Source organism: Denticeps clupeoides, chromosome 2, assembly GCF_900700375.1.
Source record: "Denticeps clupeoides chromosome 2, fDenClu1.1, whole genome shotgun sequence".
Lineage (NCBI taxonomy): Eukaryota > Metazoa > Chordata > Actinopteri > Clupeiformes > Denticipitidae > Denticeps > Denticeps clupeoides.
In genome coordinates, this window is record NC_041708.1 from 27276238 (window position 1) to 27287656 (window position 11419).

Sequence of the window (11419 nt, forward strand, 5' to 3'; positions counted from 1 at the left end):
ATATGTTGCATTTTGTTACTTTGCATTAAAATGGCATCATGATTAGGAAGTGGGGTGGGTCTTACCTGGTAAATTTATAATCATTGTTGTGCTATCCTCCTCATCTAGCATCTCAGATATCTTATAATGAATCGTCCTTTCATCGTCATTCAGGTACTCTTGTAGAAAAAAAACATATATGCACACAAGCTTGATATAAGTCTTTTATAGAGCATTTATAGCCACATAAACCTTAAATCATATACCAACGTTTTATTAATCAAATACATTTTTACCAATCAAAGCAGGTGACCGTTTTTGATATTAATGCAAAATTTACTCTTCTGCGGTATTTTGTCATTATCAGAGAATATTCTGTTTTTAGGGATTCCTTGGTTATTACAAGGCTATGATATCCAAAAGATACAGGTGAAATGGCTTTTCTGTTAATAGCCCATATTTCATTATACCATGCATATTACTTTGCTCCCAAGAGCATGGTTTTAATAGGCATCGGGGGGTGCATCTATTGATGTGGCATGGAAGACCCCCCTCTCTCATTTAACACAAGTTCAGGGGAGCATAAGGAGAAAGAGAGCTGACCAATGATATGTGACCTTCATCAATGACAGTCAGCTCGTCGTCCTATCTCATCGGCCATCAGCAAATGTATTTACATAGGCTGTCCCACTGCCCAATGTGACTGGCCATGAGTGATCTTTCTCAACCTGCTTTAATGAACTGAGGGGAAACTATTATGACAAGAAATGGCATACTTAATTCCAGCTCATCTTCTGTGCCGACCCCCCTCATCCCGCACCGCCTAGGGTTGGCTTCCTGTGCCAATGATGGGTCAAAGTAATTTCGGGCACGTTCATTTCCTGTGGAAAGTACAGAAGGGCAAGAGAAAAAAAAGGAAAGAAAGCGAGGGTGTGTGGGGAAGGAGGCTGGCTAAGGTTAGTCGTTATTAGAAGCATATGAAGTGAAATGTTAATTTTTGAAAACTGCACTGTTGAGGTCCAGCCCAGTTACCTGATAAGCCCAGGCCACCCAGCCAATTCTTAACATACCGCTCACCAGGGCCTGGGCAGCTCAGGGGCCTAATTAGTATGCTGCGAAAGGTCATACCAGGCAATCTCTTAAATACAATTGCCATATGTTACTTGTGTTTAAAAAAAGTAATGAGAGAAGGGTGAAAGAGAGAGTGGCCTGGATTTCAAAGACAATTCCTGGGGTTAGCAATCATGAAGTGAAAGGAAGAAATAACCTAACACTGTTTTCCACTTACAACTTATTAACAATTGTGGACCTATTGGCATCAACGGTGCCCTGAAGAAGTTATGCAAACCCACATTTTCCATTACACAGTTACACCCTAGTACCTTGGAAATAGGAGATATAGGACTTCAGCTGTTTATGTTCTCAAAAATTACATTAAAATATCAATGTGCTTTAAACGCATGGGCCTGATAAAGTCATGGTCATTTATTTAATGATCAAATGATCACAGTTGTAACAAATGTTTCTCAACAGCTGTAATGTTATGAAATCAACCTTGATTTTATTTAGGAATAATTTTAATGAAATAATTAAATTAAATCCTTAATTTCACTGAACAATCTGGCCCTTTTCAATCTTTTCTGTGAGTACGTCCTTAATACGTTCTTAGAAAGAAGACTGGTAAGATTAGGCCATTTGGGAACATATATGACATATTTGAGAGAATACAGGTTGTTCAAAACTATTTGTGCACATAAACAATAAATGGCAAAGAAATCAAATGAGAAATAAAATTTGCTTTTTGTTTACATTTTTAATGAGAGGTTCTACACTATGTATCAAAGGATCCAGGCAGAGTCGTTTTACTTTTGAAATGATGTGAAGTAAAAGAATAAGGCTTGATCTCTGCTTGAATTTGATAATCATTTTAATTATTTAGAAGAAATGCCCATAAGCGATAACAGATTCTGTATTCATTTTTTTTCTTTCACTTCTCAGAAGACACAGAGCTGGCAACAATTTGAAATCTATACTCGAGTCAAAGTTTTTTTTTTTACCTCCTCTCGCTCTCTCTAGTGTTTCGCTCATCATACATTAACTTGAATCACAGTGAATCTAATTTGACTTCACAGTTGTGATCAGACAAGAAAAGTTATGTTTCTTCTGTGATGTTCTTTCTTCTCCTCCTTTTTTCTTTTTGACACTAGTTTATTGAATTTTTGTCACAACCTGTGATTTTTCCTGTATTATTTTTCTCTCCCACATTCCACCATTCACGATCATATCATATTGAAAAAAATAGAATTAAATAGACTATTACAGACATATGCATAGGATAACATAATTCACACATCAGACATGTTTAGACAAACTGCAATAGCAGCAGTCAGAGGAAATATTTCTAATATTTCTGATATTTCTGATAAATGCAGAGGAGGAGATTTTATCATGCGATCAATTTTATCAGATGAGATAAGACTGCCCATGAGATTTGTCCCAGTGTTGGTCATATTCTGCTTTACATGCATACACACATACAGAAACAGGTCAAGGAAGCGGCCCCGTAATCAGAAGGTTGCTGGTTCAAATCCCGATCCGCCAAGGTGCCACTGAGGTGCCACTGAGCAAAGCACCGTCCCCACACACTGCTCCCTGGGTGCCTGTCATGGCTGCCCACTGCTCACTCAGGGAGATGGGATAAATGCAGAGAACAAATTTCACTGTGTGCACCGTGTGCTGTGCTGCTGTGTATCACATGTGACAATCACTTCACTTCTACTAAAAAACATAAAAAGCATGCAATTAAGCTACACATGCATTACTAAACTTCTCTTTATGTTACATTATAACGAATATAACTGTACTTGTAACAAGTTGTTACAAGTTTTGTTTATTAAGTAATTAATTTAAAAAACATAGCTTTGAACATGGCATACTACTTTTTTCACTTAAAATAAAAATGAGAGGGGGCAAACTGTAGTGTTCTGGAGAATGAGCAGTCAGCTATATCTCAGTGACATTATGAGCCTTCTGAAGAGGGTGTCACACATACGCATGCCTCCAGAGCAAACACTGCCCCCTGATCTTGAAGAAGCCAATCATGTCACATTTTCACCCCCCTGAATGCTCTGCCCTATCAGGGAACGTGTTAGGACACGCTTGCGTTGGAATGCCTGGATCTTCACCGCTACACCCCGCCCCAGCACCCGCACCCTAACCCAACCCCCCAAAAAGGTTAGATCAGGAACAGAGCCCACTGTCAGTGCGTTTGAGGTTAATGAAGAGTGAAGCTTCACCTCTTGCTTTGGCAGGGCCTCGCAGCTCCGTTTGTTGTTGGTGAGCTGTAAGGGTGCTATCCTGCCTGTCACCTTGCATCTCCCTCCATCCTGAAGGCTGGCCAGCTGAAGGCTCCGCCTCGCCGCCGTCACTGTCACTGTCACCACGGAAGGCAGCATTTTCAATACCTTCCACAGTCTCTCTCATGTCTCGCCCTATGTGTGTGTGTGTGTGTGTGAGAGAGAGAGAGAGAGAGGGAGAGACAGATAGATGGAGGACGACAAAAAAAAAAACATGAAGGTCAAAAGAGACACATTACACCAAAGTACATTTAATGACGGCAGAAAATTCCTTCTAGTGATTCTACTGCCCCAAAAATACTCAAGCGCATCCTCCTCGAATGTCACTAAAACACAATTAGGTTCAAATTAAATCCAAATCTTGAAGGGAAAAAAAGAGGAGAGAGTGAGAGAAAGAGCGAGAGGAGAAGAAGAAGAAATGATTAAAATAATTACAAATTGCGCCCTGACAAGCAAGAGCAAAATTTAGCCCAAAGCCATTTGTCTGTAATTAGTTAATTAATCCTTACACAAATTATGAGCAATAACTCATCAAGCAGGGCTCACCCATCAGAAATTCAGCCGACTTGGATTTCTTCTGCTTAGGTTGCTTCAGAGCCTTCTGCTCGAACTTCTGGAGGGAAATTGTTAAATGAATAAATTAGCTGCAGAATGAAGATCATCATTTATGATCCGCAACTAACGCAGTATTTTAAATATGGGACGACACTGAAATGTCATTTAATTTACATCGCCGCTAAAGGGGTCAAGCACTAATTGAACAACAGGAGTGGAAAAAAATTTAATCATAAATAGATAAGAAAAGTTGACATGAATGCGTAATGAAGGTCACATTAAAATACTTTCTCCATATTCCTTTTTTTCCAAAACAAATGAGGAACAACTTCCTCTTAGAAATTTATGCATTTTTATACAGGCAACGTGAGAATGCAGAGATTTGTGCTGCATATGAATATGCAAATCAACATAAACACATTATGCACAGCATGTAGGCTATGCTCACACACGGAAACCCGAATTTTCCAATTAAGTTAAAAGCATTTAAATTCTGAAATTACTGTTTCTGTTAACTATCGAATAACTTTGACATCTCCTGGATGTGTAGTTAAAGGTCTTAAACATGAAACACTTACGATTCCCTGTGATTAAAACAAATAAATAGCAAACGCTATTATTTAGCCTGCTTCCCTGCAACTCTATGTTCACTAAATAACCAACAGTAAATATCTCAGGGTTTTTTAACTCTTGTATTTCATCAGATAAATGACATATTTTCACTGAATCACGGTACATAACACTTCCCTAAAATAAGTCTAATATGATTCAGCACACCGTGAATGAGTTGTGATTAAATTGAAAGTCCCTCCTCCTTATCAGTCAGCTAGCATTTGAGACTACAACACTAAAAATATTTTTTTAAAAAACACTGACAGCTCTTCTGTTTACCTAGGACAGATGCTGCTTTTTATATATTTTAATTATTTCCTGACGTTACATTGTTCACCGTCTTTAAAAAAAAGAACAAAAACTGCATCAACATACCAGATGAGACCCCACATGTGCCATGTTTTGGGTTGAACGCCATATTGCATAGATTACAGTGTCAAACTGTGCATGTGCATATTGACAGCATGTGTAAGCATACAGTTTATGGTCCCAAAGATGAACTAAGGAGCTGATGGGGAAAGTGTTTTACATTCAAGAAGAGGGGCAATTAAAAATTGCGGAGGACAAATTACAATCTGGAAAGAAGAGTTTTGTAAATCTGTTTTTTCATTCAACAAGCCCTACAGCAAGACATTCATTTATACCACTGAGATTAATGGTTATCTAATTGTAACTTATTTAAAACCCATTTTCTTTGCCACTGCGTTCCAATCAATTTCTCCAAGAGCAAGACTTAAACACTGACCAGGCCCATTAAACGTGTAGATTAAGTTTTCATTATGTTTCACACTAACATTTCACATTTTGTAACACTTTGGTTCCTATAGATTCTGACTATTTTGATAATAGCCCTGTTGCAAATGAATGATAATAGGAAGATAATGCAGTCTAGTACCTTAATAAAACATTTCTGTTGTAGACAATGTAATTTCAATAATTGAATACGTAGCTCCCTAGATGCTATATGTTTCCACCAAGTAAAATGTTTTCTTTGACATTATGATGACATGAATATTTTCAAGTGTCCTTTGCTTGCTACATGAAATTGCAAACAGCAAGCTACAATCTCTGAGAAACACTCAGACATTGACGGGGCTGGTCCTTGGTTCGCTTGTGTAATTAATCATTAAATTAGTACAATGTGGGCGGATAGCTCGCCTTTATTTTTTCAAATCACTGTTTTTGCCCTTGAGACTGAGGGACTGCGAAGAGGGTGGCAAAAACGTAGCAGACATCAAAATTAATTACTCCAACTTGTTTTATCACACACCAGACAGAAGTGTCAGACCTCATAAAAAGTGCAAAATAAGATATCAAAGCAGTACATTTTCTCCAATTAGAAAAAATGCATGAAACATATTCCAATAAATTATTACATGCTAATAAAACTAATTTGAAGAAGACATATTTTTGATCAACATTTCATCATATTCCTCAACTTGATGAAACACACACACATAAAATAATAAAATCAATTTCTCATGATATCATGATTAGAAAAGCTGTACAGAAAGACTGTGGCTGCAAACCATGCAAACCAAGTTGGCTGTCAAGTGCTTTCAGACACTTTACTAAATCGCAAAATTTAATATATTCCACTGAGAGTGCATATGAATTTATCATCCCTTTACCATCCCAAGCATGAATTTATGGGACTAATATGAAAGAAATATGTTTGATACCTGAATGAACAAACACTTGAGAGCAATATGATCATAATGTAAAATTGGACAATAAAATTGGACGTAGTGTGCCAAAAAATACAATACCTCCAATATCACAACATGTTAAAAGTACAGAGGGTTAAAATCATTTTGACACAGCTTTTCATTGGGCATAAATATATTAAATGTATGGTGCTGTTGCTGAATCCTGTGCCAGAAACATCTGGTGCAGCATAACAAGCTCTGCATAATAGGAAAAAAAATGAATTCATTTATTGTCAGCCAGATGCACTCAGCCTGTTGTTTAAAAAAAAAAAACAAGAAATCTAGACCCCTCTTTCACCCAGTATGTACATAAAACACTTACTTCCATCCCGGGACAGGGAAGGAAAAAAAATCATTTACCACTGGTGACAAGGAAAATCTATGAAGTTTTTAAAAGAATGTGATTGTTGTCAAAAGGAATTGGGCACAACAATGCCTTGTTCAGTTCTGGTTCCATTCAAAGCTTTGCCTCTGAAGGCTCGAGGAGGACTGCTGCTAGGGGCTGGTGGGCACAGACCAGCTAGAGAGTGAATTTTGCATACTGTACGGATCATCGCCCAGTTCAGGCCAGTCACATTGAATCTGCGATCAACCAATTGTGCTTCATGAAACCGTCAACCTTCATTTACGTCTGGCTGTTTTCTTCTGGGCCACTGTAAACAAGCTCCCGCTCTGAGCTGTCTCTCTGTTCGCGCGGGGGAGCACCGACAGACGACGCTCGCCGCATCAGAGGCCGACTTAAAGCGACCACTTCCAGACGGAGACACGCAGGCTGTCTTCAAGCCCCACTGCAATGTCATTCACTGGGTTCAAAAGGAAGCTGCCCCGCTTGTAACAAACTGTACAACGCTCTCCTAATGCCAGTCATGGCCCGTAGTCTGCAGACTGTGAAAAGCAGGAGACGACTCAGGAAAGGCTAATATAAATTGACATTGGAATTAAGGCTGATTGTTGGTTTGACGCAAGGCTGACAGTATATTGCTTAATCAATACTGAAGTACCCTTGCTTTCTTATGCGTTGATAGTCTTTAGGGCCATTTAATATTGAGGGAACACAAAGCCACACATTATCTGCACTGTTATTAATCATGAAGTTATTAATCATGCTGGACTATGTTCAACCACCAGATGTGCACACAGACCCAAAAGAGCCTATGGTGGTTGCACAGCGCAAAACAAAGACTGGTAAACACATAACAACACAGGGTAAAACAGACAAAAAAAGTAAAAAGGAATAATTGAATTCTATTCTGTTAGACTGTAAAAAGCAGAACTTTGCGACCGATTTCGTTGCATCAAAACAACTGATCCGTACATATTTTGAGCGTGCATTTTTGCAAATCAGGTCTCGCAATTGTTATTAACCTAATAGCTTTATGTTGAACAACAACCATGTCGCTTGCAGAAGACAGGAAAACATAATTAGTATTCAGACTTAATTAATCTACGCTGGCCCCTTTAAGTGAATTAGTCAATTATTTATGCATGTGTGCTCCTTTGATGGTAACAGATTAAGGATGCAAAAAAAAAAAAAAATTGAACCTTGAAAAAACGGGGGGGGGGGGGGGGGGCTTACTTTATCATGATGAAAAATGTCACAACAATCTACATCAATGGCTGCAGAATGTATGTGTACATAAGGAGAATGCTTGTGGAAAGTCTCTTGTTATTCTGTTCCCTCAACACTCGCACAACACGCCAGACTTGACCGTTACGAATGCTCAGTTGGGTATAGCGTAATAAAACACACTAACGTGTACTTTGTGTGCACAAATCCAAGAAGTGGAACTCCAACACAGCCAGATGAGGGTCCTTACAGGGATCATGGGAACTCCTTGGGGTTTTCAAGAGCCTTTTTGTTCCACTTCTTGAGAACCCTCAATGGCATGGCTTTAGCCCTTCCACGGCTCAATTCTCCATTGAGGTCTCCCAGGCAGTTTCACTGAATGTCAAATGTCAATGGTCAGGCTGCCACAGCACCTTAATAGAAAACTATGAGGTAAGGACCTGACCCTGAATAAATGAAGAGAAGTCTACTTACATCACCAGTTATGTCCATGTGCCCAGTCTAAAGGACCTCTCCACACTGTGAATTGAGCAGGCGATACAAAACCTGAAGAACAAGACAATGAGAGTAAAGTCAAATTCTCAGCGCTATTGTATACAGTGAACATACGTCAACATATAGAAACAAAAAATATTTCCCCTTATATAAATTTTAAATTCATGCCTACATACTAATACAAATGTCTATATGTTACAGCTAAATTCATTCCCATCAATTTTGCAAAATATGAGTCCATTAAAATGTTATAAAATGTATTTCCAAATCCCATACTAGCGTGTTTTTAATGATGCAACTATAGATCAAGCAAAGGGCCTTGGTTGAACTTGGTTGAAGCCTTTAGATATGATGAAAGATTTCCATTTTAATAATTCCCCTCAATATTAATTTGTTTCTTTGTGATACTGTTTCTGCAATGCTTTTGAACGAAAACACATCAGTTTTGAATGAGTCGATCTCCTCAAGAACCTTATCTGAGCAATGCATCTAGATGAATAACAATGAAGTCCCGGTGTATTTAACAACAGAGGTAACAAATTATTTCACCTTGTTATTTAAGCAGAGTTTAATTATTTACATCCCACACAATACTAGTCTGTATTTTTTATCTTCTCTCCCTCTATGGTAATTCACATGGCTTTCACAAGTTTCTGCTGAAATAGCAAAACAAACCTCAGGCAAAATGTGAAAGATTATCCCATACCATGTGAGTTACAATGAAACGCTACACTTTTTCACACTAAACACTGTTCCACTGGGTGTGATTGAAAAACATGTTAAGCTATTGAATCTGTGCTTTGTATATGTGAGAAGAAGTGTATGTTGTAACAAGTGGCTCTCTGTTTTGGTAATTGTTTCAAATTACGATCTGTGTGGTAGCGATGTGAAAATGATCCATTCTATTCATATTAGAGTTGGTGCAAATTAAAAAAGGAGAACACCCAGTGCACCTCAGGATGCTGCACAGACACGTTTAACCCCGCTGTATACTTTATGTCATCTTTATTATCAAGATTAGATAGGAAACAGGAATACAGCTCATTTCTTCCAGGATTGTGTGAGCATGTGCAGTATTTTCTTAAAAATGGTTAGAGATAGGTGGATGAATGTGTATGGGGCTGTAAAAGGTGACGCGGCGATAGGCCCAGGCAACCTGTTGGGAGAAAAAAAAACTGTGAGTCGCTAGATGCCAAATGTCATTGGCCAAATAATGTGACATTAAACGCTTCCTCAATGACTGACTCGCCGCACTTTCAGGAAACTGCCTGTGAAAGGTGGCATACATTTATGCCATAGTGACTACACATTCACCATCCTAATGTAAAACTCTATTTTATTGCTCTCAAAGCTGCCACTGCCAACACAAACGGCCCTTTGTTAACTCACTTACATTACATTAACATTGCACTTACGTTATCATTATAGTACACTTATTAAACATACTTATTTTTCTTTTTTTCTGTACATGGGGTGAAGACCACAATGCCATGGTCCCTGGGCACCTAAGAAAAATCCCTAAAGGCAAAAAAAAGCCTCCAAGTGTCTGCATACTTTTTTTTTGCAGTACAGCTGTGAGAAACCTGCTATTAGCCACCAGCTTTTCCTGTAGCCTCCATAACTTAGTTCCATCTACTGTTTTAGTGGTTTGATATTGGGCCACCGTGACGGTTTAACGCGCATTGTATTTACAGCTAGAGCGGTTGCACAAAGAGTCGAAGAAAACGATTGCTTTTAAATTAGCCATGTCCTGATATTTGGAAGGTGAATTTACCTGCTGAGGTCACGTCGGCTTCACCTCGACAGCGGTTGCCAAGGTGACGCTGACGTCTCCGGGTCGCGCGCAGGCGTGCGCGCTTCCGAGCGGGGGATTTGGCGCCCTTTCTCGTTTCTTCTTTTTTTCCTGAACGTCGTCACCCCTCAGCGCGTCACTACCAGAAAGTCGGAATTTTTACGAGGCGTCCGCGTCCCGGCCCAACCCCCACCCGCCACGGAGTGGCACGGGAACGCCGTGATGGCCGCCGACCGGGACAGCGGATGAAGTTTCAGTCGCGTCTACCAGATGCTCTCCACGGAGCGGTCGCGTTTAAAACGTCGTTTTATTATTTATGGGGACGTGTCGCTGCAGAGGTAGCACACCCCCTGACAGCTTTCGCCACAAATGACCCAAAGCTTGTGACCCGCACGGGCCAAAAGTCTTTGTTATCGCCGTAATGAGGGCTGATAGCAGGTAAGGCGCCATGCAGCCTCGTAACTAAACATCTATTATGAATCGTGACAATTCATACAAAGGTCCCTCGTGCATTATTTAGCGGTCTCCATATTAAGCGTACTGCACACAACGAAAAGCAAAGGAGCACAACATCTGGCATGAGGGATGGGTGGGAAGAAAACAACAGCAGGCCGCAGACATGGCCAATGTTCGCCTCTAAACTAACACAAATGTTGCCTTGTTATTGATCACCAGGTTCGGGCCATTGATGCCCTTTTCAGGCGGCACACGAAATATTGTAAATAACAGTAACAGTATGAAGCACCATTGTCACCATTCCCTTCTGTCATATTTGTTGTGCGCCTAAACGGATTGTGTTATTGCTAGGCCGTGTCTGCTTAGCCTCCAGATTACGTTTGAGTGTTGATATTATAGGGATACAATTCAATTACTAGACACATTTTTTTTTTTATCATATGGGCAACGTGTCTCGCCCGCTTAGGCTCATTAGTGAATAATTTGGCGTTTGCGATATTATTTATCCCAGAACCATGGTCGACTTCCTCTTCTGTGATCTAATAACCGTTTCCCCATATTTCATTACCCATACTATTAAGCCAGGCGGTAACTGGGATCTAAATAAGACATCCACCAGTGTGGACCGCTGTCCTCCTCCATGGTCGTCCTTGATCAGATCTATGATTAAATACAGGCCCGAGTCTACGTTCCAGCTCTGGCCCATCCAATTAACTCTCTTTGCCGGCATGAGAGTAGTTAATGATGTTATCTTACCTAATTAACCTGAACAAGGATTGGACTGTGAACAGGAAATGTTCATGCTTCGTCTGAGTGTTCGTTACTATCATTAGGCCCACTATAAATTGACTAACCTGTAATGCCGGCTGCCTAGGCAACATAAATGTAGACAAAGAAC

General features: G+C 39.7%; 1 protein-coding gene across 3 annotated transcripts in view; it reads right to left on the minus strand.

The window, feature by feature from the left end:
• ofcc1 (orofacial cleft 1 candidate 1) overlaps nt 1-10315 on the minus strand; it is a 63079-nt gene extending 52764 nt beyond the window's left edge. For 2 of the 3 annotated variants that reach the window (XM_028968436.1, XM_028968444.1), the window contains exons 1-7: nt 10048-10315; nt 9312-9429; nt 8253-8324; nt 3882-3948; nt 3276-3470; nt 756-860; nt 66-158 (exon numbers count right to left, since the gene is read on the minus strand). In XM_028968436.1, the coding sequence (XP_028824269.1) occupies nt 66-158; nt 756-860; nt 3276-3470; nt 3882-3948; nt 8253-8270 (478 nt within the window). In that variant the 5' untranslated portion in view covers nt 8271-8324; nt 9312-9429; nt 10048-10315. Of the gene's footprint in view, nt 1-65; nt 159-755; nt 861-3275; nt 3471-3881; nt 3949-8252; nt 8325-9311; nt 9430-10045 lie in introns of all 3 variants that reach the window. The other variant, XM_028968429.1, reaches the window with a different exon arrangement.
• Nucleotides 10316-11419: the final 1104 nt, after the last annotated feature.